The 23,577-nt window shown below is 49.5% G+C and overlaps 1 protein-coding gene and 1 long non-coding RNA gene across 4 annotated transcripts; both read right to left on the bottom strand.

Moving 5' to 3' along the window:
• Window positions 1-483: 483 nt before the first annotated feature.
• IFNGR2 (interferon gamma receptor 2) lies at window positions 484-10,802 on the bottom strand. 3 transcript variants are annotated; one of them, XM_039711882.1, is made up of 8 exons: window positions 10,549-10,802; window positions 8,804-8,979; window positions 6,379-6,557; window positions 5,280-5,433; window positions 4,476-4,630; window positions 843-1,066; window positions 759-810; window positions 484-555 (listed from the first exon to the last, which is right to left on the bottom strand). In XM_039711882.1, the coding sequence occupies exons 1-6, from the start codon at window positions 10,785-10,787 to the stop codon at window positions 905-907; spliced, it is 1,065 nt and encodes a 354-aa protein (XP_039567816.1). In that variant the 5' UTR covers window positions 10,788-10,802; the 3' UTR covers window positions 484-555; window positions 759-810; window positions 843-904. The 3 variants fall into 3 exon arrangements, with proteins under 3 accessions (XP_039567816.1, XP_039567818.1, XP_039567817.1); XM_039711884.1 differs by having other exon boundaries at window positions 6,379-6,527; XM_039711883.1 differs by lacking the exon at window positions 484-555 and having other exon boundaries at window positions 643-1,066.
• Window positions 10,803-17,253: 6,451 nt separating this feature from the next.
• LOC120503409 lies at window positions 17,254-19,018 on the bottom strand. Its single transcript, XR_005627738.1, has 3 exons — window positions 18,860-19,018; window positions 18,416-18,493; window positions 17,254-18,099 (listed from the first exon to the last, which is right to left on the bottom strand). It is a non-coding gene; the product is annotated as an uncharacterized LOC120503409 (long non-coding RNA).
• Between the last annotated feature and the right edge of the window lie 4,559 nt (window positions 19,019-23,577).

The following is a 23,577-nucleotide window of genomic DNA, read 5'->3' as shown; positions in this document are numbered from 1 at the left end:
TGTGATCCCAGGGATGGTCCTGTGGTCCCTGGGATGGTCCTGTGATCCCAGGATCCATGTTTAGGATGGTCCTGTGATCCCTGCGATGGTCCTGTGGTCCCTGGGATTGTCCTGTGATCCCAGGATCCACGTTGAGGATGGTCCTGTGGTCCCTGGGATGGTCCTGTGGTCCCTGGGATGGTCCTGTGATCCCAGGATCCACATTCAGGATGGTCCTGTGGTCCCTGGGATGTTCCTGTGATCCCAGGATCCATGTTTAGGATGGTCCTGTGATCCCAGGGATGTTTCTATGATCCCAGGATCCACGTTCAGGACGTTCCTGTGATCCCAGGGATGTTCCTGTGATGCCAGGATCCACGTTCAGGATGTTGCTGTGATGCCAGGATCCACGTTCAGGATGTTACTGTGATCCCAGGGATGGTCCTGTGATCCCAGGATCCACGTTCAGGATGTGCCTGTGATCCCAGGGATGTTCCTGTGATGCCAGGATCCACGTTCAGGATGTTGCTGTGATCCCAGGGATGTTGCTGTGATCCCAGGATCCACGTTCAGGATGTTGCTGTGATCCAGCAGCCACACCACGGAGCAGCCTCTGGCCAGCCTGGGGCAGGTGGCACTCACTGGGGCTGTGATCCCAGGGATGTTCCTGTGATGCCAGGATCCACGTTCAGGATGTTCCTGTGATCCCAGGGATGTTTCTATGATCCCAGGATCCACGTTCAGGATGGTCCTGTGATGCCAGGATCCACGTTCAGGATGTTGCTGTGATCCCAGGGATGTTCCTGTGATGCCAGGATCCACGTTCAGGATGTTGCTGTGATGCCAGGATCCACGTTCAGGATGTTGCTGTGATCCAGCAGCCACACCACAGAGCAGCCTCTGGCCAGCCTGGGGCAGGTGGCACTCACTGGGGTGGCCCTTCAGTGGCTGCCCTGTCCCTGGAGGTGTTGGGGGAAGGATCCTCTCCCTCCTGGCCACTCCCTGCTCCAAGCACAAGAGCCTGGGGCTCCTCCTCAGCAGGAAGGTACAGCTCCTCCAAGCCAGCCGAGCCAGGGTTCCTCAGGAACTGGAAAAAACCACAAACACCAGGTCAGGTCCTGTCAGAAATCCCAGAGCCAACAAAGTGCCCCAGCCCAGAACCCGCAGCAGGAGCTGCTACCTGGATATCCCATCCTGGGCTTCCCTAAAGCTAAACAAGGAAAAGGTTAAAAAAAACAAAAAACCAAACCTTGTTTCTGTGGGGAAAAGAAATAAATTATCCCTCCAATATCCCTTCAAGTGAGTTAAAGCAGCTGCAGCTCCTCATTGGCTGTTTGTTTTTTTGTTTGTTTTTTTTGGTTTTTTTTTAATAAATCTTAGCCAATCTTTCCATGTCAGCTGAAATCCCTTTGAGGTAGGAACAGCCTTGCAGCTGGGAGCTGCTGAGCTGCAGGAATGCAGCAGGTGGGACCCAGGGCTGCTCGGGTCAGGGCCAGGGGAGCTGCAGCTTCTCCTGTCACCAGCAGTGCCCCTGCTCCCCTCCCTCCAAAAGCAAACAGCCTTCCCAGGGCACAGAGCAAATCAAGGCTGGCAGTCATCACTGCCAGTTCCCTTCTTTTCCTTCTTTCCCCTCTGTCCTGCCCCATGCCAGCCTGATCCCTTTATGAATTCACATTTTAAACCCTCTGCCATTTCCCTTCTTTCCCTCTCAGTGTCCTGTCCCCTGCCAAGCTGATCCCTTTATTAATTCACATTTTAAATTCTGCCAGTTCCATTCTTTTCCTTCTTTCCCCTCTGTCCTGTCCCATGCCAGGCTGGTCCCTTTTAGAAATCCACATTTTAACTCCTTTCCCAGTTCCCTTTTTCCCCTCTGTCCTGCCCCATCCCAGCCTGGTCCCTTTTAGAAATCTACATTTTTTACACTCTGCCAGTTCCCTTCTTTTCCTTCTTTCCCCTCTGTCCTGTCCCATGCCAGGCTGGTCCCTTTTAGAAATCCACATTTTGAACACTTTACTATTCCCTTCTTTTCCTTCTTTCCCCTCTGTCCTGCCCCATCCCAGGCTGATCCCTTTATTAATTCACATTTCAAACCCTCTGCCAGTTCCCTTTTTCCCTGTCCTGCCCCATGCCAGCCCAGCTGTGCAGGGGATCCACTTTTGCTGCTCATTAATCTGGGAAATTCACCCTCCAGCACAATTTCTTTTTATTATTAACAAGACTCTGTGCAGTTATTTTTTACATTACTTTAAAACCCTGAACAATTATTTTTAAACTATTTTAATACCCTCTACAAGGACCACAATTTTTTTACTGTTTTAATACTCTGTACAATAATTTTTTTTTACTATTTTAATACCCTGTACAAGGATATTTTACTGTTTTAATATCATTATTCGGATTTTTTAAACTATTTTAATCATTGCAGAATGATTTTTTCATGCTTTTCATACCCTGCACAAGGATTTTTTAGTATTTTAACATAATTACAGGGATTTTTAAAATTATTTTAATCATTGCAGAATGATTTTTTCATGCTTTTCATACCCTGCACAAGGATTTTTTAGTATTTTAACATAATTACAGGGATTTTTAAAATTATTTTAATCATTGCAGAATGATTTTTTTCATTCCTTTAACAGCCTGCAGAAGGATTTTTTTATTATTTCAATATAATTACAGGGCTTTGGGGTTTTTTTACTATTTTAATTATTGTACAAGGATTTTTTTTCATTCCTTTAATACCCTGCACAAGGATTTTGTAGTATTTTAATATAATTAGAGTATTTTAATATAATTGTACAAGGATTTTTTTTCATTCCTTTAATACCCTGCACAAGGATTTTTAGTATTTTAATATAATTACAGGGATTTTTAAACTAAATCATTGTACAATGGGTTTTTTCATTATTTCAATACCCTGCACAAGGAGTTTTTAGTATTTTAATATAATTACAGGGAATTTTTTTTTTACGTCCTGAGGCCTCAAAGCAATCACAAAAATAAAAATGTTTGTGTTTGAAATCAGTTTAAAACAAGCTGGGTTTGCTTGGCAGAGCTGCTGCAGCTCTTGGGTCACAAAAGTTCTGTGCCCTGAGCCCCAGCCCCAGGCAGGGGCTGGCAGAAAGGTGAGAAAGGAATGAAAGGAGTGACAAAAACAGTGACAAAGAGATGAAATAGTGACAAAGAAATAAAGGAGTGACAAAAATAGTGACAAAAAATAAAAATAGTGACAAAAAATTGTGAAAAAATAGTGATAAAGGAACAAAAATAGTGACAAAGAAAAAGAAAAATAGTGACAAGGAAATGAAATAGTGACAAAGAAATAAAGTAGTGACAAAAATAGTGACAAAGAAATGAAATAGTGACAAAGAAATAAAATAGTGACAAAAATAGTGACAAAGAAATGAAAATAGTGACAAAAATAGTGTCAAAGAAATAAAAACAGTGACCAAAAAAATTGTGACAAAAAAGTGACAAAGAAATAAAAATAGTGACAAAAATGTGACAAAGAAATAAAAACAGTGGCAAAGAAAAAAATAGTGACAAAGAAATAGTGACAAAGAAATAAAAATAGTGACCAGGATATAAAAATAATGAAAAAAAGAGTGACAAAGAAATAAAAATAGTGACAAGGAAATAAAAATAGTGACCAAAAAAATAGTGATAAAGTAATGAAGACAGTGACAAAAAATAGTTGCAAAAAAATAGTGACAAAGAAATAAAAGTAGTGACAAAAAATAGTGACAAAAATAGTGACAAAAAACCAAAAATAGTGACAAAGAAATAAAAATAGTAACAAAAAAGTAGTGACAAAGAAATAAAAATAGTGACCAAAAATAGTGACAAAAACCCAAAAATGTGAGAAAAAAATAAAAACAGTGACACAAAATAGTGACAAAGAAATAAAAATAGTGACAAAGAAATAGTGACCAAGAAATAAAAATAGTGACACAGAAATAAAAAGTCACCAAAAAATAGTGACAAATAAAAATAGTGACAAAGTGACAGTGACAAAGAAAAAAAATTAGTGACAAAGTGATAGTGACCAAAGAAATAAAAATAGTGACAAAAAAATAATGACAAAGAAATAAAAATAGCGACAAAGAAATAAAAATAGTGACAAAAAAGTGACAAAGAAAAATAGTGACAGAGAAATAAAAATAGTGACAAAGAAATAAAAACAGTGGCAAAAAAAGAGTGACAAGGAAATAAAAATAGTGACCAAAAAATAGTGACAAAAACCCAAAAATAGTGACAAAAAATAAAAATAGTGAGAAAAAAAGAGTGCCAAAGCAATAAAAGCAGTGCCAGGAGCAGTGGCAGAGAAGGAGGAGCAGGCTGGGCTGCCAGGAAGGCCGGCAGGCTCAGGCAGCAGGGGCAGAGCAGGGGCAGCAGGGGCACAGTGTGAGCCACCACCTGCTCATCCCTGCTGCTGCTCTCTGGGATGTTCCCCCGGGTTTCTGGTCTGCAGGAGAAACTCCACAGCCCCCACGTACCTCCTCGAAGTGGGATGGGATTTGCAGAGGGGGCTGAGCCCAGAATTTGATTTGTTGGTGTTTTTTCCACAGGCACAGCAGAGCAGCCACCACCAGGTTCACAAGCACCAAGGCCAGGACAGACAGGGGGACGATGAACCCAGCTCGGGTGGCCTCTGCAACAGAAGGGAGAAAATCAAATGTGTGTGCCAGGTCCACATCTGTGGAATCATGGAATGGGCTGGGATGGAGGGACCCCAAATCCCACCCAGAGCCTCCCTGCCATGGCAGGGACACCTTCCCCTGTGCCAGGCTGCTCCAGCCCCAGTGTCCAGCCTGGCCTTGGGCACTGCCAGGGATCCAGGGGCAGCCCCAGCTGCTCTGGGCACCCTGTGCCAGCCCTGCCCACCCTGCCAGGGAACAATTCCTCATTGCCAAGATCCCATCCATTGCTGCCCTCTGGCACTGGCAGCCATTCCCTGGGTGCTGTCCCTGCAGGCCTTGTCCCCAGTCCCTCTGCAGCTCTCCTGGAGCCCCTTCAGGCCCTGCCAGGGGCTCTGAGCTCTCCTGGAGCTTCTCCTCTCCAGGGGAGCCCCCCCAGCTCTCCCAGGCTGTCATCAACTCCTTTATCCCATTTCACAGCAGGATCAGGAAGGACAAGGACAAGGCACCACACAGACCCTGAATTCCTGATTCCTTTCTCACCAATGCCAAGTGTGAACCCCCGAGGTGCCCCAGCACTCCGGGGTGGCAGGGACAGTGCAGGTGAAGCAGGACTGGTGTCCCACCCCCCCAGTGCTCCCAGGCCACGCTCCCAGGCCATACCACTGAGGGCAGTCCTGTGGCACTCGGGCACACTTGGCTGCCCTTCCAGCAGGTGACCTGAGTAGACCTTCAACCGCACGCGAATGCTGAAGCAATAAAGTGTTGACTCCTTCAGGTTTCCAAGCTGGAATAGTGTCTTGCTTTCACTTAGCTTCTGTTGGAAAGACACACACAACAAGAAAGGTGTTACTGTAAAAACCAGACCGGTTTCCAACACAAATATCCCTCCCCCATTTAAATTTCTCATTCAAGAAACCCAAATTTTATTTTTCCTCGCTCAGCTTTCCCAAACAACAGAAGCAATGGAATATTTCAGTTTTTCTGGGAGTTTTGATGCAGCTTCTGCATCAGCTCCTGCAGGAGCAAAACACAGAGAAACGGAGGGGAAAAGGAAACCACTCTGACTCCTGTCCTGGCTCTCAGCTGAAGGTGTTGTGTGTGTGAGAAAAACACACAGGGCTGCAGGCAGGAAGGAAGTGGAGGTGATTTACCAAGGACCTTGAGGCAGAAGGAGGCTGTAAATAATTTTTTTTTTACTTCTGTTTTTCAGATGTCTGACTTCAGATTGATGTCATTTGAAGCTTCCTCTTTTTTTTTTAAGCCTGACTTAACACCTCCCCTGCACCTCTGGGTGTCCAAACACAATTCCCAGGCAGCAGCAGGAGCAGAGGATGATCCCAAAGCTCTGAGCCTCAGGATGAACAGGGATGATCCCAGCTCACCCCATCTCCTCCTCTCCCTGCCCTGGGCTCAGGCACACCAGGCCCAGCAGCTGCTCCTGCAGCTCCCAGCTCAGCAAAGCAGAAGGGACTTCCCAGAGCTTCCCAAAGTGCCTGGGAAAACGTGGGATCCACCTTTGGCAGCAGTCCTGTCCCCGCACGTGCAGAGGGGTTTAATTCCAGAGGAAGGAAGTTCCCAAGTTTGGGAGTGCAGCAATCCTTGAGCCCAGGCCAGAGCCCTTTTCCCCACAGCCCCCGTGGTGACCCTTGCTGGACACAAAATAAACTGATTTTCTGCCCCCACTGCTGTCCTGCCAAGGGACACTGACTCCCAGCCCTCAGCCCCCAGGCACCAAGAAGAAATTTGAGAGAATTCTTACTTTTTCTGTGGCACTGGTGCTGTTCTCCCAGTAGGACACGAGGTACTGGAGGAGGTCCCCAGGCTCGGGGGGGAAGAGGGGGCTGACACTGATGAGCAGAGAGTCGGGGCTGGCACTGACATTGTTCACCCTGGGGGGGCCCAGAGTGGCTGGAAACAAACACAGAGAGCAGGGAAACCCTGGGGGGCACAGCTCAGCCCCTTCCCAGCTCCTCAGCAATTCTCCAGCCCCTTCCCAGCTCCTCAGCAATTCTCCAGCCCCTTCCCAGCTCCGTTCCCTGCCCTGGACACTCTCAGCAAACACCCCAAATAGCTCTTGCTCAGGTAAAGGCAAGCATCTCCTCACCTACTTTATGCATTTACAAAATTTCCTTAACTTTTCCTGGAAATTCAGTGACTATTAACCAACAGTTGATGCTCTGAAGTGTCTCAGTTTATGTGCAGTGACTGGCCATAAAATCATTTTCTTTTCCTTTGCTCAGCCTGCCACACCTTCCGTGCTCCCCAAAACCCCACTGTTTGGGCCATAGATGGAAAGAGCAGTAATGAGTTTTCCTCTCCTTGCTTTGATGTCTCCATGTGTCCACCAGGATAAGCATGGTGACCTGCTTTTGTGAAGTGCTCCAAGGTGTAAATCATGAAAATACCAACAGAATGCTGTCAGCAGTTCTCATTAACAGCAAAAATCACTCCTTGCATGCACCAGCTCCTCACTGTGCCTCAAATCCAGTGACTCTGATCCAGGCACTGAGGGAGGAGCCATGGATTTGGTTTTTGGGAACTGATCTGCGGGGCAGTGACACAAGAATGACCCAGAATGTTCCTCCTCTCCCCCCTGTGCTTTGTCCCACACTCCCATCAGCTCAGCGCTGTCCCAGCCTCCTGAGGATCCCACTCCCAGTCCTGCCCCACAGCCTGGGGATTTCTCATTGTTCCCTGCAGGATTCAGGCATTTCCTCACTCTGCTGCCAGAGAAAATCCAGATTTAGAGCCAGGGCAAGGATCAGGCTCTGAAGCCTGGACTGTGACTGCCCCTCAGCAGGTCTGGGACATCGGGGACTGGAGAGCCCAGAAATCCCTTCCCTGCTAGGTCCCATTTCAAAGGTGCTTTTTAACCTGAACATTGACATTTTCCTAACCCTCAAACCAAGCCCAGCAAGGCAAAGAGCAGATCTTAGAGCAGCAGCACCAAACCTGCTCACACAGAGGGGCTGGGGCTGCCCTGGATCCCTGGCAGTGCCCAAGGCCAGGCTGGGCACTGGGGCTGGAGCAGCCTGGCACAGGGGAAGGTGTCCCTGCATGGCAGGGCTGGCACTGGTGGGATTTGGGGTCCCTTCCAACCCAAGCCTTTTGTGATTTAAAGTGTGGCCTTCACACTTCTACACTGTAGTGTAAACAATTCATATTTCTCTGAACAATTTGTATTTATCTGAACCATTTATACTTATCAGGACAGATTACATTTATCACAACAATTTCTATTTATCAGGACACTTTAGAAAATTTCTATTTATCAGGACACTTTTTGTTTATCAGAAAAGGGATCTGTCCAGCAGAAAGAGATGATTTAGCCTCAGAGAGTTTGTGGTGTGTGTGTGGGCAGAGCTAAGTAAGGAAATGAGTACATGGAAAATCCTCCAGCTAAAGAACCCTGGGGCTCTTTGAAGGCTCAGGCACCCCAGGAGGCTCAGGGGATTCTCTGGTGACAGCTGAGGGAGCAGAGCAGAACCAGACCCTGGGGAGGCCTCGGAGCCTTTGTGGACAGTAACAGCTCAATCCTCTTGATACCTTTAAGTTTCTCTGTTCTGTTTTGGTGTGCAGCTTTAGCTCTATGTTAGGTGTTACTGGGATCTTTTCACAGGGTGGGGAAGACAAAACTATCCTATTCCAGCTGGAGACTCAAGGACAATCTCTTCCAACTCCAAGCCCAAAGCACAAACACCGTGAAAACAGGAGGGTGGGCAAGCGAGCAAGGAGGATGAAACTTCATCATTTGAAGCTATTAATTGGACAGTTAACTGTATGCAAATGGACTAAAACTTATAAAATGGGAGATCTCATGACCGAGCCCTGTTTGATTCCATCTTGAAGCCACGACTGTGGCTGGGGCTGCCCCTGGATCCCTGGCAGTGCCCCAGGCCAGGCTGGACACTGGAGCAGCCTGGCACAGGGGAAGGTGTCCCTGCCATGGCAGGGCTGGCTCTGGGTGGGTTTTAAGGTCCCTCCAGCCCAGCCTGGCATCCCATGGCCACACACTATTTATGTTACATTTAGAACTGAGTCACTCCCCCTGCCAACGCCCAAAAGACCCTTCAACAAGCATCCCCCTTATTCCTCCCACGTCCCCAGCCTGCCCCGCTCCCCGAGGCACCCAGCCCCGGCAGACCGCCCCGGGGAGCCCAGGGGAGGCAGTGGGCAGCACTCACTGTTGCTCTGTGCCACGAAGGGCGGCGTGAGCGCCCAGGGCGAGGCCCGTGTGCCCAGCTCGGCCCGCACGCGCAGCAGCACGGTCCAGCGCCGCCGCCGCAGCTCGGGGGGGAAGCTGCACCACGTCCGGGGGCTCTGCGCGCAGCCCAGCCCGCTCCAGGTGTCGTAGGACCTTCTGCAGGGCACAGCAGAGAGCTTCCCTCAGCTGCAGGGCAAGGCTGGGCTCTGTCCCCGGTGTGAGGGGTTACACGGTGAGCCACAGGGAGGTCTGGGAACAGGGTCCGTGTTTGCCTCTGGAAGGGTTTTCACAGAGCTCACAGAATGACCAGAGCTCCGCCCTTGAAAAAGGGATGTTTTGATTTGCATGGCAAAAATCAGAGGATTTGCAAATTGCATTACTGAACTTCTCAGGTGTTTGCTCTTCATTCACTTTCCAGGCTGTAGCAAGCAAAACTGAGCTTCAGAGGAAAACCCATGTTAAGTGCAGTGCCTTTAAATGCTGTAACATTTACTGATGGCTCTGGGAAAACACACAAATCAGCAATAACATGGCATGACCAAACAACTAAAGCATGGGAATCAGACATCCAAACACTCAAGGTTCTCCTCAAATTGTTGAACTGGCAGCTGAAGTTAGAGATATCCCTCATAACTCCAGGGGACATCCTCTGATAAAGGGCCAGCTGTTACAACCAGGTGGGGCAGTTTTCTTTATCTCTTCCACAACCCATCCCTCACAACTTTGGGGAAATATCTTCTGTTCATGGCCACTGAGTGTTGTCCCTGCATGGCTGAGAAAATTCCAGCATCCCGTGGGGAAATGCTCCGCCCAGGGCAGGAGCCAAGCATTCCTACCTGGATACAATCTGAGCCTGGGACAGCACAGCAGCCTCTGCCCCCTGCATTCCCACAGGAGCAGCTTTCTCCTGCCCTGCATTCCCACAGGAACACCAGGCCCATCTCCAGCAGCCCTGGAGCTGCAGAGGAAAACTCCCCCCTTGTGCAGGATCCCTGCTCCAGCAGAAGCACAGCTGGCACTGCAGGAGGGCTGAGCCCCCATGGGATGGGGCTGTGCCACCACCCTGACACACAGGGGCAGCTCCTGCTCTAATTCTGCCAGTGCTGCTTTGTATTCCTGCTTTTTATTTTATTTTTCCTGATAAAGAACTGTTATTTCTATTCCCATATCTTTGCCTGAGAGCTCCTTAATTTCAAAATTGTAATAATTCGGAGGGGAAGCGATTTACATTTTCCATTTCAAGGGAGTCTCCTGCCTTCCTTAGCAAACACCTGGCTTTCAAACCAACACAACAATAAACCAAGAGCAGGGCAGTGCAGCCACCTGGAACAGCACACCCCCTGCCAGCCAGTTCTGGTGAGATAAGAATGTGTCACACAGCTCTGGCTTCACATGGGTTAAACAAACCCTGCCAGGGCACACACCCAGCCCCTGGGGATCTGGGGAAATTTAAATTGGCCAGAGAGAAGCAGGAAAGGCTAAAATTGTGTGCAGCATTTCTGGGTGTCCTCAGGGCTTTGATGTCTCCTCAGCTCAGAGGACACGTCATGGCCCAAGGGCCTGTCACTCACCAGGAGCTGCTCTTGGAGAAACATGAACACATCTGTGATAAAAAACGTCCTTTCATTTTGTGCTTATTCATTTTCAGCGTTTCTGGGGGTTTTAAAATCAGTTGTTATCCTGGATTAGAACAAAACGAGTTGGTTTAATTCACTATTTACTCACGTTCTGTACTGGGCTGTGTACAACACTGAGCCATTCTCCACTGGAACAGGAGACCACCTCAGCAAACTCTGGAAGTTGTAGGAATAAACCTCCACATTTTCAGGGGCTGGTAAGGGGGGAGAAGTTTCTAAAGGAAGAAGAGGAATAAAAAAATTATTGAAACATTCCAGTAACCAAATTTTGGTCTCCAAACTCCATCCCCATGTGTTACATTTTCCTTGCTTTGCAGGTAAAACCATTTCCCCTCCTTCTCCTTCTGTTTTCAGGGGCTCTGGCACGTTCAGGTGGGCAGGCCCTGGCAAAAATCCCACTTGGTGGGACTTTCAGGGGCTCTGGCACGTTCAGGTGGGCAGGCCCTGTGTATCCATGAATTCTGTGTATCCATGAATTCCAACTCCCTGCTTTTTATTCATTCCATAAAGAACATAAAGCTGAAAGTACCAAGCCCAGCACAAAACCACAAACCCCCATGAAGCCATAAATGAAGGTCCCAGAATCCCAGAATCACCAGGGCTGGAGGAGCCCTCCAGGATCACCCAGCCCCACCAGCACCACCCCAAACCCTGTCCCCAAAGCCACATCCAGACTCCTCTGGGACAATTCCAGTGACTCCAAACCTGCCTGGGCAGCTCAGCCCAAGGCCTCACCACTCTGCCAGGGAAAATTTGCTTCTAATTTCTGATCTGAACGTCCCCTCATGCAATTTGAGGCCATTTCCTCTCCTCCTTTCCCTGTCCCTCCTGTCAGGAGCTGTGCAGAGCAGTGAGGTCCCCCCTGAGCCTCCTTTTCTCCAGGCTGAGCCCCTTTCTTCTCTTCACAGCACATTCTCTGACCACTCTGCCAGGGAAATTTTCTGTCCCAGTCTCCAACCTGAGCCTCCCCTGGTGCCATTTGAGGCCATTTCCTCTCCTCCTTTCCCTGTCCCTCCTGTCAGGAGCTGTGCAGAGCAGTGAGGTCCCCCCTGAGCCTCCTTTTCTCCAGGCTGAGCCCCTTTCTTCTCTTCACAGCACATTCTTTTTTTTTTTTCTGGAAGGTTTTCCATCCCTTCCAAGGTATTCCAGCCCCTCCTCTGCCCAGTGCTGATCACAGCAGCTGATCTGTTCTATCTGCACCTCACATTTGCCTCCCAGCACAACCCAGGTGGGCACCCTGTGCCAGCCCTGCCCACCCTGCCAGGGAACAATTCCTCATTGCCAAGATCCCATCCATTGCTGCCCTCTGGCACTGGCACTGGCAGCCATTCCCTGGGTGCTGTCCCTCCATCCTTGTCCCCAGTCCCTCTGCAGCTCTCCTGGAGCCCCTTCAGGCCCTGCCAGGGGCTCTGAGCTCTCCTGGAGCTTCTCCTCTCTTTTTCCCCCCATCTGCCTCCTGCTGACCCTGAGATCATTCCAGTGAAACCTTCCAGGAGGCAGCTGGAAAAATAAAAAAAAACCCTTCAGGAAGACGTGGTGGCCCTGAAGAGCCTCCGGTTGGCTTGGGAGGTGATTTCACAGGCAGGAAATGGCAGGAGCTCCGTGGGTGGGGAGGGCCCCAAACCCAGGGGTTTGCAACCACCATCAGCCTCCAGCTCCTGCCAGGAGGGACAAACCACAGGGAAGGACAGGAAAAGGACAGACTGACAGCCCAGGACGGGGAGGAGGAGCTGCCAAAAACATGGCCAAAAAGGGACAGAGGCAGGCCCCAGGCACAGAGGAGGGAAATGGGGGAGGGAGAGAGGAGGAAGGGCTGAGGAGGAGGGAGCAGCTGGAGGCAGGCAGGAACAGCAGGACCAAAACCTCTGCAGGACACTGCGAGGCTCCAGGGCCAGGGATGTCCCCTGGAGCCTGCAGGGACCAGCAGGGAGAAAGGTTTTCCTTCTGCACCCAGTGTGCTTCTCTGGAGTGACCCCTCATTCCATGAGAGTCACAGAACCAGGGAATGGTGGGGGCTGGAAGGGACTTGAGAGATCACCCAGTGCCACCCCTGCCACGGGCAGGGACAGCTCCCACCACCCAGCCTGACAAAGAGCCATGACAAAATATCCCACATCACAGCAGGGAATTTGTAACTGTGAAGAACAGAGTCTCCTAAGACACAGGCAGTTCATTTTTACATCTACGAGGTCAGAAGACCAAGCATGTGAGTCAAATTGTGGCCCGGGCTTCCTTGGAAATGTGGGCTCACAGTAAAAAGTTTGTGGTTTTTTGATTTCTACACCAAGTAGCGCTAAACCCTAAGTCCAAAATACCAAATAATGAGTTGAGCTCCAGGTTTCCAAGAAAAGCTGTGGCTGCCCCATTCCTGGAAGCATCCAAGGCCAGGCTGGAGCAACCTGAGACAGTGGGAGGTATCCCTGGCCATGGCAGGGGGTGGAACAGGGTGACCCTAAATGTCCCTCCCACGCCAAGCCAGGCAGAGTTTCTCTCAAAGCTTTAATCAGGCCTGTCAATAATTGCTCACAGGCCTGTCAATAATTTCTGACAGGCCTGTCAATAATTGCTCAGCCCCAGCTCTCAGAAGACACACAGTGCCTCAGGCCACGCGTGGCTGGTTCAGCTTTGCAAACCTGTGGGAGATTCCTCCCAGCTTCCCAAACCATTCACCTGCCAGGTGTCTGGAAGGCCCCCAGGGAGCCGTCTCTAAACTGGTGAGAATTTTTAACTTTCCAGTCCCACGGATCATTTCTTGAACTCTCTGCTGGTCTGGCACGTGGTGAGGTATCTCACACCATCTGTGCCCTCAGCCCTGTGTCACACACCCCTCCACAGAATCCCAGGAAGCTCTGAGAACCAAACACCACCGGCACCAACTCCCACCACACCTGACAAGCAAAGCAAGAGCAGTGAAGGACAGGGGGAGATGGCAATGAGGAATTGTTCCTGGCAGGGTGGGCAGGGCTGGCACAGGGTGCCCAGAGCAGCTGGGGCTGCCCCTGGATCCCTGCAGTGCCCAAGGCCAGGCTGGGCACTGGGGCTGGAGCAGCCTGGCACAGGGGAAGGTGTCCCTGCCTTGGCAGGGTGGGATTTGGGGTCCCTCCAGCCCAGTCTGGGATCCCTCGGCTGCACACTGTTTATCTTGCATTCAAAAATGAGTCACTTCCCCTCCCAGCCCCAAAAAACATCGCAGAGCTCACCAAAAACACTGCAGAGATTATGAAAGACACTGCAGAGCTCACCAAGAACACCCCAGGGCTCATCAGCCCTCTGAGGGCTGCCACGAGGCTGAGGAGCTGCTGCCTCAGCACCGAGGGAAATCTGAATTTCTGTCAGAGCCCTCCCTCACAGGGCAGGGACTGAAATCACACACTCGACTTCCTACTCACCTCCAGTTTGTATAACAACAGGAACACTTCAAACACAGCACCCCCAAAACCCCAAACTCCTTCAGCCAGGGGAGGACAGAGAGCTCCCATCCTTCCTGGCAGGGGTTTGCACTGGGCTGGCTCTTTCAGAGCAGCAGCCTAAGGAGGCTCAGACTGTTTTTTCCTGCTGTGCAGAGCAGTCGGGTATTTCAAACCACGAGTCAGAACTTTCACACAGCAGAGTGTGAAGCCACAATCACAGCCAGTGAAAGCAGCTTGGCTGGGGGACCCACCCGTGTCCCAGCTCCTGCTGCTCCTCAGGGATTCCCAGTCCCTTCCTCTGCATCAGCCCCAAAAATCATTCTGGCAAAACAGGAATCTGGGCTCTGGGGGATTTTGTGGGGACTTTTGCTGTTCCAGTGCTCCAAAGTGGCTTCTCAGGGATAGTGCAAGATTCCTATCCATGGCAGGGGGAGGAATGAGACCAGCTACAAGGTCCTTCTTGATCCAACCTATTTTGGGATTCTGGGATTCCCAGAGCTGCCTGGGAAGTCCCTTGGCTGCTGATGAGATGTAGCTGAACAATGCTACTGCAGGAGGCTCTGCCCTGCTTTGCCTCAGCCCAGCCAGTGAGTCTGGAGCCGCCCGAGAGCCCCACAGGGCTCAGCAGGGTCAGGCTGGTCAGCCAGGCTGTGGCCACCACGGGGACATGGGACCTGCTGAACTCACAGGGAGCCCGAGTGCCAGAGCGAGCACCACATTCTGCACACAGCTCGCTCCATCGTGGACTGGTTTTGGTTGGGATGGACCTTAAACATTATCCCAGCCCTGCCATGGCAGGGACACCTTCCCCTGTGCCAGGCTGCTCCAGCCCCAGTGCCCAGCCTGGCCTTGGGCACTGCCAGGGATCCAGGGGCAGCCCCAGCTGCTCTGGGCACCCTGTGCCAGCCCTGCCCACCCTGCCAGGGAACAATTCCTCATTGCCAAGATCCCATCCATTGCTGCCCTCTGGCACTGGCAGCCATTCCCTGGGTGCTGTCCCTGCAGGCCTTGTCCCCAGTCCCTCTGCAGCTCTCCTGGAGCCCCTTCAGGCCCTGCCAGGGGCTCTGAGCTCTCCTGGAGCTTCTCCTCTCCAGGGGAGCCCCCCCAGCTCTGCCAGCCTGGCTCCAGAGGGGCTCCAGCCCTGGGACACGCCTGGAGCCGGGAGTACAGAGCTGGGAGCCCCTTCAGGCCCTGCCCGGGGCTCTGAGCTCTGCCTGGAGCTTCTCCTCTCCAGGTGAGCCCCCCCAGCTCTCCCAGCCTGGCTCCAGAGGGGCTCCAGCCCTGGGACACACCTGGAGCCGGGAGTACAGAGCAGGAGCCTGCAGAGCCATTTCCACCAAACCCGAGCCCAAATGGCACTGGCAGCCATTCCCTGGGTGCTGTCCCTGCAGGCCTTGTCCCCAGTCCCTCTGCAGCTCTCCTGGAGCCCCTTCAGGCCCTGCCAGGGGCTCTGAGCTCTCCTGGAGCTTCTCCTCTCCAGGGGAGCCCCCCCAGCTCTGCCAGCCTGGCTCCAGAGGGGCTCCAGCCCTGGGACACGCCTGGAGCCGGGAGTACAGAGCTGGAGCCTGCAGAGCCATTTCCACCAAACCTAAACCCGAACCGCCTCCATTCACACTTTTAAGCAGCCTTTAATGGGAAGTGCCGCCTCCCAAACCTCCGCCGGGCCACGAGCTCCGGACGGTGCCCACAGCCGCACACCTCGGCCTGCGGCCCGGCCCGGGCTGCGCCACAGCGGCGGGCGGGAGCACCCGGGCCGAGCCCGGCCCGGCCCCGCCCGAGGGCCCCGCGGCTCCGGGGTGAGCCGGGAGGGCCGCGCTGTGCCGCCGTCCCTGGCCCTTCCTGACCCTTCTCCTGCCCCTGCCCTTGTCTCTTCCCCTTCTCCTGTCCGAGTACCTGCCCCTGTTCCTTCCTGCCCCCTCCTCCCTCCCCATCCTTATCCATTCCCTATCGCTGTTCTTGTCCCTTCCACGGCCCCTGTCCCTTTTCCTGTCGCTGTCCCTGTGGTTGATGTGAAGACAGCTCGCCCCGGGTTTCTCCGGCTGCGCTGGGCACGGCAGCAGCCCCTGGTGACAGTGACCACACGTATAGCCCTGGTGACAGTGACACAAAACTACAGCCCCTGGTGACACTGACCACACGTATAGCCCTGGTGACACTGAATGCACACCTACACCCCTGGTGACACTGACTGCACACCAATAGCCCCTGGTGACACTACACACTTACAGCCCCTGGTGACAGTGACACACAGCTCCATCTGATGCCAGCGAGAGCAGATTGTGACTGGAAACACTGCTTTGGTTAAAAGCAGCTGAAGCAGAGGGGTGTTTTGTGTGTCTCCTGATCACGGCCGAAATATTGTCTTTTAAACACTTCAGAGGGGAAATAGGCTTCAGAGAGAAAACATTACTATCATTACTATCATTATTATCATTATTATCGTTATTATCGTTATTGTCATTATTATCGTTATTATCATTGTTATCATTGTTATCATTATTATCATTACCATCATTACCAACAGTGGTACTGCCGTGCCAGCAGGCCGTGGTGTGGGGCTGTGGGCACTGTCCAGCACTCGTGGCCCGGCGGAGGTTTGGGAGGTGGCACTTCCCATTAAAGACAGTTTAAAAGTGTGGATGGAGGTGATCTGGTTTCAGGTTTGGTGGAAATGGCTCTGCAGGCTCAGCTCCTTCTCCATGCAGGGGAGATTCCTGCCTGTCCCTTGGCCCCGGGGCGTTTGCAGGGTGAGGATCCCCTGTAACAGCCTTCAACCCTGACTGAAGGGATGAAGGCCAGAAAGGAGCATCAAAACAGGCTGAGCCTGTCCCAGACTGTTATTTTGATATTTTATGAAAAATCCTTTGCTAGGATTTCTCCCTCCTGAGGAGTTGAAAAGCCTCAGGAAAGAAATGTAAACAATAACTATCTGCTGCTATAGAATGCAACAGGTGCAGCTGTGGTTGGTGCATGTTGCTTGTTTCTAATTAAAAGCCAATCACAGATGCAGCTGCATCAGGAGTCTTTGTTCTTACATTCCATTCCTGTTCTTTCTAGCCTTCTGGTTAATCCTTTTCTCTCTATCCTTTTAGTGTAATTTTAATGCAGCATTTTAATATGATGTATGTCATAATACAATAAACCAACCTTCTGAAACATGGAGTGAAATTCTCGTCTCTCCACTCATCCCGGCAGCGCCCACACAGCATTTGTGCTGACCCAGGGATGCTGCAATCCCCAGCCCCAGTGTTATATATGAGAAGCTAGGCCAATATTCAAGCAGCAATCAATTTATTAATTAATATGGTAAATAGTAAAGTTTGAGCCATACAGCGCTGGGTACAGTGGGGGAAATTGTCCCTCCAACTATTATTAGAATTGTCTTTATAACTGTCCCACGGTCAGTTTGCACACATGTCACAATCACAGGCTGCCTGTGTGTGCCTGACACAAAACACAGCTTTGTATTTCACAGCAGGGCAGGGCAGGAGCCCCCGGGTGCCCCAGGGACAGGGACAGGCTGTGACACCGCCGCGTTTCCAAACAGGGACACTGAACAGCAAAGCAGAGCCCTCAGGGGCACTTGGATCGAGGGGTGCCTCGTTAATGAGGCTGTGATTGAGGAAAGAAGCCTGGAGGAACTGGAAATTGCAGAAACTCCACTTGTGACTCAGGCAGCGGGGTTCCCCTCCTCCCTTCTGCTAAAGGACATGTTTGAGTGCAGAAATCCCAGAACCTGTCGTGTCTGCCTGCCCTGTGCCAAGGCATGGCGGAACTTGGGCTGGGTTTTGGTTTCAGCCCAGCTCTGTCCTATCTGGAGCCTCCTGGTAAACCAGAGCCAAGAAATGACTCTGCTGGAGTCCTCTCTGGGAGGAGGGAGAGCAAAGTGAGAAAAGGTTAGTGGAAGATGTGGTTTCCACCACTGCAGGATGAGGGATGATTTGTTAAAACTGGGAGCTTAAGGAGAAGGGGGAGAATGGAGAATAAACTGATTTAATGAAGACAGAGGGAAGAGAGAGCTGGGTTTAATGCAACATCCAGTAAAAAAAAAAGAATTATATCAATAATCCAGCAAATCTGCAGAACCTACAGGAGTCCAGGGATAATTCTGTGTATTGGCTTTCTTGTCTTTGAGCCTAGGGAGAGGGAAGCAAAGTCAATGCCAAATCAGACAGTGAGGGATGAATGATCCTGTGATTTTCCTGCAGCCAAATTTCTGGCACAAAATCCTGAAAAAAAAAAAAATTGAATCTACGAAAAGATAAGGAAGGTACCCAAAAGTCACATGCAGAGAGGGGAAATGAACCCACTGCCAGACCCAGGGGCAGTTCCACATCAGGCAGTGATCAGGGTGTGAACAATTTTAGGACCACAGTGCTCTGGGAGAGAAATCAGCCCTGCCTTGTGCTCCTCAGTTGTCCCTGTGTTCGTGCAAAGAACCACAGGTAACTCGGCCAGGAAAGTGAAACAAGAAAGGAAAGCAGGAAGGATCCCCTGTCCTATTCAAATTACACTTCAGAAAGCTTAAACAAATTCCAGACTTACTGCAGCAAAAGCTCTTCAAACTCTGACCTCATCCCTCGCCACTCCTGGTGTTTGCTGCTTGGATTTTTAACCTCCTTCCTGGAAGAAAAACAGAATTGACTTGTTTGATAGTGCCCTGACATGAAAAGGAAAAAAATCTTCCAGAAAACCCACATTGGTCTGGTCAGCCACAAACCCTCCCCTGCACACTCTGCTGAGGGGGCTCTGGTGTCTGGGGGTGATCTGGACCCTCGTGTGGGGACTCCTGGAGGTGGATGGGAAATTATCTAGGTGTGTAAAGAGGCATCTCCAATTCAATTTTGGTCCAATTCCCAGTCCTGGCCCTGTGTCCTGTCCCTCCAGCCTTGTCCCAGTCCCTCTCCTGGAGTCCCTTCAGGTGTCTCACTACAGAGGGTTAAAGGAAATTCCATCACCCTGGAAGAGATTTGAGATTTTGTGTCTCACCTACAGAGGATTAAAGGAAATTCCATCACCCGGGAAGAGATTTGAGTTTCGATGGGTGATTTTTCAGGTCCTTTCCAGCCCAACCCAGCCAGGGTTCTGTGATTTCACCAGGCTCAGGTAACACGGTTTGTGTCTGTAAAAGGGAGAGGTCACAAAGAGATCAGGAAGAAAAAAGCGACTCCTCCCTGCCTGGGCTGTGTGGAATGTTCTGTGTTCTGACCTGGAGCAGGATTTTGGGTTTGCTGCTGAATTCAGAGCTGGGCCAGGCTTTCCCAGAGCCTTTGGGCCCATTCTGTGTGTGCATTTCACCATGTTGTGAGGATCAAAGCAAAAAAAATGGTGTTAAAAGTAAAAAAAACTGGTGTTAAAGTAAAAAAAAAAAAAGGTTTGGTGATTCACTTACAGTAAATGAGTGATGAAATCAAGTCTCTGGGAGACAGAGGAAGTGCAGTCAGGCAGTGCCTGCTCAGAGCAGTTTCCATGAGCACACAAAACAGAGATCTCTGCTCACGAGAGACACAAACACCCCGTCCTGCCAGGAACGGAGCTGTCTGCCTGGTCAGCCCTTCTGAGAAAAGGCTTCTCTTGGGCTGTGAAACTCATCCTGAGTTCTGGGTGTCTGGGCATGACACTGAGGGTGGGACACAGCTGGAGGAACAAAAAGATCACAGTGGCCAAGGACAGTCAGTTCCTCAATTGGTGACATTTAGGGGGAATCCCAGAGTGGGAGGGACCCCAAATCCCACCCAGTACCAGGGCAGGGACACCTTCCCCTGTGCCAGGCTGCTCCAGCCCCAGTGCCCAGCCTGGCCTTGGGCACTGCCAGGGATCCAGGGGCAGCCCCAGCTGCTCTGGGCACCCTGTGCCAGCCCTGCCCACCCTGGCAGGAACAATTCCTCATGGCCAAGATCCCATCCATTGCTGCCCTCTGGCACTGGCAGCCATTCCCTGGGTGCTGTCCCTGCAGGCCTTGTCCCCAGTCCCTCTGCAGCTCTCCTGGAGCCCCTTCAGGCCCTGCCAGGGGCTCTGAGCTCTCCCTGGAGCTTCTCCTCTCCCCGGGAGCACCCCCAGCTCTCCCAGCCTGGCTCCAGCCCCGTGCTCCCCTCTGGATGAGGATCCCTCGTGGATCAGTTTTTGGTGGAGGAGTTTTCAAGGTGATGGGTAGGAAAGGAAAGCATGAATTGAAGGAGCACACCCTAAGGAACCTTGGTCCTGGTGACAGAGAACCCCCAGTGTCACCCCAGCCCTGTCCCCAGGGGCACATGCAGACACCTCCGGGACACTCCCAGGAACTCCAGCAGACCCCGGGAAACTCATCCCAGTGCCTCAGCACTCTGGCACGGAGAAATTGTTTCCAGCCTGTGACCTGAACCTGCCCTGTGAGACAGCCAGGGGTGGGAAGGGAAGGGAAGGGAAGGGAAGGGAAGGGAAGGGAAGATTCCAGGAGCCCCCAGGGGCCTGTGAAAACCCCAACACCCAAAAAAGGGCATTTTTCTGGGAAAGGGGGAAAGGAATCCACTGTGACTCAGTGAAGGAACTCAGCAGAAGTGAGAGGAGGTGAACACTCCTGCTTTCATAAACAAGTCCAGACACAGGGAGGGAGGCAGGCGGGGGAAGGAAGAGCTTTGCCAGGTGAAAGAAGAGATTTTCCAGGTGAAAGAAGAGATTTTCTAGGGGATAGAAAAGATTTTCTAGAGGATAGAAGAGATTTTCTAGGGGATAGAAGAGATTTTCAAGGGGAAGAAGAGATGTTCCAGGTGAAAGAAAATATTTTCTAGGGGATAGAAGAGACCTCCTAGGGGAGAGAACAAATTTCCAGAGGAAAGAAGAGATTTTCCAGGGGAAAAAAAAGAGATTTTCCAGGGGGAAAAAAGAGATTTTCCAGAGAAAAGAGCCAACCCAGCACTGCAGGGATGTGCCAGCCCCATTTGGCGCTGGGGGTCTGGGCTGTGTGAGGAGCAGTTTGGGATTATATCCCATTTATGCATTCACAGCCTTGATGCTGCAGGTAAATATAAACAATATATTTGTATTATCTATATTACATATACACACATAAATATAAACAATGTATTTATGTGTATATATAATATAAATTATAATAATTAAATATAAAAATAATACAAATATATAGTGTGCAATGCAATATAACATAAATAATATCTGTATCTAGTACATAGTACAGTATATCCTATATAGTATAGTATATATTTAGCATATATAATCCAAGCTAAAGGAGGCTCTAAATGTGTCCCCAAACGCCCCCAGAGTGCCAAGGTGCCCCAGATTGTTCAGCTGTCCAGGCAGGAGATTTCCTGGCTCTGTTTTGGCTCCAGGGATGCAGTGCAATCCCTTTTTCAGACACTTTAATGGATCTGGATTTTAATTTGCTCTTGCCAGGTCAGCAGCTGGAGCTCCAAGGTACCAGCACAGGTGTGCCAGGAACTCCTCACCTTTCCCAAAAAATACCTGGGGGGAGATGAACCCACCACTGCAGGGAAATAAAGCTCCTAAAGCCAAGCTGAGCTGCCACTGCCACTTTTTTGTTGAGGAAATGTTTTGGTTTTGCTGGCTCAGGGAAAAAGCATCCCCAAGGCAACTGGGCTGGATTTGGTACTCATGATGGGATCTGTGGGACTTCTCCCAGGAGCTGCAGGAAAGAGAAAACTAATAACAATAACAACAGAACTAATTTAATTTTTCAAATTATTTTTTTTAAATAAAAAGTTTTAAAGTTAAAAATGGTTTTCCAAGAGTCTCCATGACAAAATCATGGTGTAGCCTGAGTTTCTTTGGTTCTGTGCCACATCAACCACACCATGTGTTGCTTTTATTGAGGTGTAATTATCAAATGCAGGAATTTTGCACTTCCTGTGGTGCTGGGATGGTTCAACATCACTGAAAAACAGCCACAGACTCCTTCTCTGTTAAATGAGGGTTTCCTGGTATTCCAGTTCTTTTCTGTGCAAAGGAAAGAGGAAAAACAAAAGAAGCCAATTGCTGCTCTCCACTGATCTCCAAATCTTTTGGATTCTGTTGTAAAATCAAAACACAAATTTTTCAAGTTTGCCAAAACATTTTCAAGGAGCCAAATCTACTAATTTACTAATTTACTTGGCTGCCCACAATGTCATGTGGGGTTTTAGGGGAATGTTAATTGTGGTACAATGGCAGCTTTAATGGCTGAGTGCTACTTTAATGGGAAAACAAACCAGGAATTATCACCTGTGATGAAAAGTAAATTTCCTAAGGCCATCAGTCCTCTCAGGTAAGCCTTGTTGGAAAAAATATGCAGCTAATTTTGCTTAAATTCCTAGAAATTTATTAAAAATAATCCATAATCAACCACTGCAGAAAGTCTTATGGGACTTATCCGCATTCCCATGGGATTCTCCATCCCCATCCCCATGGAATTACCCACCCAAATCCCACCTGGATTCACACCCAGATCCCATATAATCTCATACATTTAATCCCAACCCTAACAAAAACAAAACAAAAAACAAAACAAAAAAAAAAAAAAAACCAAAAAAACCCAAAAAACAAAACAAAACAAAAAAAAAAAAAAAACCAAAAAAACCCAAAAAACAAAACAAAACAAAAAAAAAAAAAAAACCAAAAAAACCCAAAAAACAAAACAAAACAAAAAAAAAACACCAAAAAAACCACAAACAACAACTAACAAAAAACTCCACCTTTAGGCTTTGGCAAAATATTCAAACAGAGACTCTGTGTCATGCACTGTGATATGAAATGTTTTTATTTGTGTAACTCTGACACTGGTGAGAGTAACTCAGATAATTTGGGAAGTGGCTCATGCTGATTTCATGGACTTGTGGAGAATGCTGTCTGTGTAAAATAACATTGCAAAGAAAATAAACATGAATGCAAGGAAGGATTTACCACTGACCTTTGGTTCTCAAGAGCTGTCAAACCCAGAAGAGGGGCCTGGTGAGAACACAAATCAGATAAATTCCACCTGCAGCACTTTAGGAAATGGGTCAAGAGTTGAGAAGGTGTAAATTCAAAGGATGTTTGAATATGGATAACCTTCATGAACATGCACTTGACCAATGCAACTGAAAATTATACAAGGAAATTATTTCAAACTAACTGGTTTGAAGTGCTGTACAAGTCCCTTCTATCCCTTATTAAATTTTAAAAAATTTTAAAGAGCAAGTCCTGTTTCTCACAAGCTCAATCCCAGGACACAAAACCTGTCCCATCACCCTCCCCAGGCTGGGAGCTGATATTGAATTTATCCCACAAAACCAGCATGGATGAAATGTTTCTGGTTTCACTGAGCCCACCTTGACATCGAATTTATCCCACAAAACCAACAGGGATGAAATTCTTTGGTTTCACTGAGCCCACCTTGACATTGAATTTATCCCACAAATCCAACATTGAATTTATCCCACAAAACCAACATTGAATTTATCCCACAAATCCAGCATGGATGAAATGTTTCTGGTTTCACTTCCCAACACCCACAGAGCAGCCCAGCTTTCCTGGGGCATCTGAAAGGATTCCAGCATTCCCAGCACAAATTCAGGGAAGAGAATCACAGAAAACCAGAATTGTTCAGGCTGGGAAAGAGCTCCAAGCTCATCCTGCTGGGAATATCCTGAACAAGAAAAAGGGAACCACCCAAGGGCCACGTTCCTCACAAATACCTTGGGATGAACAATCAATTTAATTACAATTTCTTTATACTC

The sequence above is a fragment of the Passer montanus genome, unplaced genomic scaffold (genome assembly GCF_014805655.1).
Source record: "Passer montanus isolate IOZ18808 unplaced genomic scaffold, ASM1480565v1 scaffold251, whole genome shotgun sequence".
NCBI classification, from domain to species: domain Eukaryota; kingdom Metazoa; phylum Chordata; class Aves; order Passeriformes; family Passeridae; genus Passer; species Passer montanus.
Note: the sequence above shows the minus strand (reverse complement) of the source record. Positions and strands in the feature narration are given on the sequence as shown.

Bases quoted from the DNA above. Each gene is read 5' to 3' on its own strand.
- IFNGR2 (XM_039711882.1), bottom strand. From the start codon at position 10,787: ATGGTTTTACCTGCAAAGCAAGGAAAATGTAACACATGGGGATGGAGT. The intron at 8,980-10,548 runs GTGAGTAAATAG...TGTGCCCTGCAG, and splicing joins TACACAGCCCAGTACAGAAC to AAGGTCCTACGACACCTGGA. The intron at 6,558-8,803 runs GTGAGTGCTGCC...TGTGCCCCCCAG, and splicing joins CTTCGTGGCACAGAGCAACA to GGTTTCCCTGCTCTCTGTGT.